The sequence below is a fragment of the Olea europaea genome, chromosome 4 (assembly GCF_002742605.1).
Source record: "Olea europaea var. sylvestris chromosome 4, O_europaea_v1, whole genome shotgun sequence".
Lineage (NCBI taxonomy): Eukaryota > Viridiplantae > Streptophyta > Magnoliopsida > Lamiales > Oleaceae > Olea > Olea europaea.
In genome coordinates this window covers 6,282,810-6,287,384 of record NC_036240.1, presented here as the reverse complement: position 1 = coordinate 6,287,384, position 4,575 = coordinate 6,282,810, and the positions used below count along the sequence as shown (strand labels likewise).

General features: G+C 34.0%; 1 protein-coding gene across 1 annotated transcript; it reads right to left on the bottom strand.

The window, feature by feature from the left end:
* Positions 1–302: 302 nt before the first annotated feature.
* Positions 303–3,055, bottom strand: LOC111393414 (DNA-directed RNA polymerases I, II, and III subunit RPABC5). The gene is made up of 4 exons (XM_023018940.1): positions 2,956–3,055; positions 2,805–2,863; positions 786–880; positions 303–649 (listed from the first exon to the last, which is right to left on the bottom strand). Exons 1-4 carry the CDS (start codon positions 2,989–2,991, stop codon positions 624–626), a joined length of 216 nt encoding a protein of 71 aa, XP_022874708.1. The 5' UTR covers positions 2,992–3,055; the 3' UTR covers positions 303–623.
* Positions 3,056–4,575: the final 1,520 nt, after the last annotated feature.

The window sequence follows — 4,575 nt, the reverse complement described above, 5'->3', positions numbered from 1 at the left end:
ATATGCTAATTCTATGCAGTTTGCGAAACACCCAATGACAGCACTATTAATCCAAATGCAATAAATGCATGTTAGTAGCAGACGGTATTGGTCAATTTAAGTTACAATTCAACCTAGTCCCAAGATGAAGTGAGCTAGAACGTTGAGATCAGCCTCTACGTTGCAAGATCAGCCTAAAACGACCCAATTATGCCAATTCAGTCTGCCAGTACAAATATGTGAGGGTGCAGATGCATACATCAAAAATCTGGCAAATTGGTAGACTCGGTAGAAAGAAATCAGAAAAAACCTAAAATCTGTCATCAACTTGAATCTGTGATGATTTTTATAAAGAAGAAGGAAAACGAGTAAGAATAAGAAGGAAATAAATGACTGCACAAATCAAAAAGTCGATTTCGACGAGCAAAACATTCCCATAAAAATCAACATCTGAGGGTTCCCAACAACTAAACGGATGGGGTGAAAAGAGAATACTTCTGTTCTGCTATTCGCATGGCATACATCTCTGATAAACAGATAAATGGTTCCAAACAGGTTGCCTCCTTACACAACAAAAGTTGATACTACAATAATACCACAACAAATGGCAGTACCCCCAAATAGTTTGTACTTGACAAGCAGTATCAACTTCCCTCAGATTTCTCCAAAGCTGCAGAAGAAGGTAAACGGCAAAAAATAAGGAAAATAGATAGCCACCTGGTTGCAAGTACAAACATGCAAACACATGTTCACAGTTCACACACACAAACAGCCGGGGGGTGGGGGGAGGAGGAGAGGGGGATTACTATTGTAGTTCAGAAGCTTCTCAATGAGATCAACATGAGTCATCAGCATTCTTCGGCAGCAATATCGAACCAACCCCAATGCATCAAGAGCATCTCTGCAAACAAATCCATTTAACATTATAGCCAGAATTCCAGGCTAAGATTCCTGCTTCAATTTTTAACGACAACTAAGACGATGAAATTGTTGATTTTATGGGCTTTATGCACATTCTACATCGGTTTACAGTAATGGGTTGTGTAATGTTACTAAAAGCTAGTGGGTCCTATGAATATGTGGTGAAAAAGTGGATACGTAGGTCCATGAAATGTGTAGTTAAAAATAATGTTTGACCAAACCACGAGCCTTTTAGCAAACAAAATCCTTACCAAACAAGCACTAAGCTACGACATTGGGAAAATGTGAACTGTGAAAAACAACTATGTTTCTTTAAAAGGATAAACAGAAGCAAGAGAAAGATTATTGCATGATAAATCCAAAAACGTGTTACTAGAAACCACATCTTTCTATATCTTTTTTTTTTTGGCGTCAAATATGTATTAAAAGATAACATTTAGAAACTTTAGATTTCATATAAATGACGTAACAGTGATACAACAATTTTAAGATATTGATTTCATATGCAATCAGTGCTTTTTTGTTTTTCCCTTCATTCTGATTCAATGTTGTTCCTAGATCAAAATTCTTCTATCCAACTGATAGAACATTCGCAAATTTTGTTTCCATAAAAAGACTCTTTCATTCACAGTGATATCCTTTTTTGTGATATATTTTCAATGCAATATTACTACACATAAATAATTGTAGCAACCAGAACAGGGCCTCGGCCCCAGATGCTATGGAACACCTTTCCTTCCCTGCCAAGGGCAGCTGCTTGACCAATCCTGGCTGAGGAATTTTAATTTTAATTTTTGGAAAGGTAATCAAATATTTTATTAATTAATGGATTATGTACAGGAAAGTATACTATCAATTTAAATCAAAAAGGAACAACATGAAATTGGGCACCGGCTGAGGAAGAGTTACGACGCATAAAACCAAAAAAATAAAAATACGCGGATAGGCCTATCATCTTTTTATTTTTGTATGTGATATATATTCAATGCAATATTACTACAATACCAGTTTCATTTTTAGAATGTCAATCATTATTTTCATCTATTAAGCTTATGTCACTGCAAATGATCTTAAAACTCTAAATTTTCCATTGGAAGCACGCAATTCAAAATGTGTGGTGCATCTTTCTCCTTTTCTCTCTGTTTTTTCATAGATCTTTGAGATTTAACGCAAGTATGGCAGATAAAGTGATCTTTAATGAGACACCACTTTCTATGGGCAAATATCCTTCTAATCTTTTATCCTTAACGCCAAGAGATGGTAAGTAAGCAAAAATCAAAACATTCAAAACACAGATGATAACAACAAGCATTGAGCAACATTCAAAACACAAGGGTGGCAATTGACCAAGTCAAGTTGCACCAGCCCACAAGCTTCTCGCTTTTTAGACAAATTTAAAGAAAAATATGGATAAGAAACAAGTAATATAAATCAAGTAAATAATAATACACGAAAAGGCTTTACTGTGACAAGGTTGGCCCGGCTCGCCTGGCTGAAATCCGAGCTAAACTCAGCCCATGTGCTAGTGGTGGACTGAGCTGAGCCGGTCCGCCAAGCAAGTGGGAGGCCCAGGCCAATTTTCACCTCTAATATTACTTCTAGAAAAAAAAAAAAAAAAACCACTAATTACTTCCATCAGAAACATGTTTGCTGACAATTCTGGTGCAGTTCTGATCTCAAAGTAAAGTATACACGGAGAGAAAATTATAAGTAGAAAAAACATAACAACGAATTAGCCAGAACGAACAAGTTTGCACTTGAAGTTATGCATAATTGCAGAAAAACCATACTTTAAATTAAAACGCATTCCTGAAGTTGAGTATCCAAACCAGTACATTAAAGACTGTAACGATCTCTACCAACGAAAATAAAAGCTTTATCCACAGAAATAACAATGAACTCACCCTTCGGTGTAATCGGCCTGCAGTAAATCAAGATACGTATCCCATTTATTTCCAATCACCTAAATAAATAAACAAAAAATCCCCTATTATCGAATAATACAAAGAACTATTGAGAAAATGTTTCAAGAAAAGATACATAAAAGTTTATCACCTTCCCACAAGTGAAGCAACGGACGGGAATTATCATCTTCGCTCTTTAGGGTTTTTTCTCTGGGAAAATCCCTTCTCACCTCGCTCATGACTTAAGAAGAAAAAAGTGGGTAATTTTTAAAATAACTTGGTCAAACAACCAAATTTTCATTTTGACCATTTTTTTTTGTATTCATCACATTGACCTATTGCCATTAAAAAGACAATTCTACCCTTATTCATATCTAATAATTACAAAAGTATATCAAATATTTAAAAGACAATAATATCCTTAATAGTTTAAATAAATTCTGTTACTTCCATACGTAAATTTCAAAATCAGTTTTGGTTTATCAGTTTCTCCAATACAGTAAAAAAGAATTTTTTCCTTCCATCTGCTAAAATATTGAAATCTCCCAAAATTATCAAAGGTTCAAGAAAGAAACAATACTCACAGTCGGCACTGGAAATTGGTAAGTGTAAATACGTATTTTGAATTTTGTTTTAGTTAAGTTTACTGTTTGAATCTGTAAATAATTATTTTGAGAAAGGCAGGTGAATTTTACAGTATTTAAACACAGATTTATAATTTTTTTATAGCAAAAACAACAAAAGAAATTCATCTCTGTATGCATATATTTTACAGGAAAAATTTATAGGTGTCTGTAAAATAAATATTTAAACATTATTTCGTTGAAAAATGGAAAAAATAAAAAATTAGAGCGTAAATTTCAGATGAAACGGACGAAAAAAGCTGGGCCAAATGTTTCCAGCCGGCCCAGTTGTTGGGGCCGGATGGAAACAGTCGGCCCAGCCCCCCCCTTTTTTTTTTTTTTTTTTTTTGCAGATTTTAGAATTTATTTGTTCAATATTAATATGTTTATTGAAATAAATATTAATGAATATTTAAATATTAATTGAAATAAATATTTTTGAAACAATTAAAATAATCAATGAATTATTTAAAGTATTAAATTAAATTAAATATGAAATGAACAATTTAAAAAATTATATATTAATTCCTTATTTTTAATTTGTGGCAGATATGGCATCAGCATGTGTCCCAATTTGTTACTTTGGTGAATTTCAAAGGAATGAAAATGCTCAGTGGGAATGGAAATGGACGAGTGAAGGAGATGGGGTTAAAGCAATTTTTATAACAAGGAGTACATCGTTCGCAGAAATGTACAGTGATATACAAAACATGCTTAACGTCGATCCCTCTCAGTACGATATGGAATTGGGATTTTTGTTTCATAAGCATTCAACCATTTCAATTCCACCTATGAAAGTTACTTCTGAAGTGGAAATGAAACATCTAATTAAATTGAATCAAGGCCGGAAGTCGACTCCTATTTGCGTAACTTTATTGGGGAAGAATGTCCACGAGGGGGAACACGAAGTTTCAAATGAAGAGAATCGTAATGTAAATGATGTTTGGGATACAATTCAGATTGTTCGTGAAGATGATGTGGAGTACACGGTCCTCTAATTGTTCGCGTGTAGTTCCCGATGATGAAGATGTATATGTCGAGCAACTATTCGAATCAAAGAAAGAATTGCAAGAAGCTGTGCACCGGATTGCTTTAAAACATAACTTCGAGTTTAAAGTGAAGAAATCAAACAAGTCGTTATACACAAG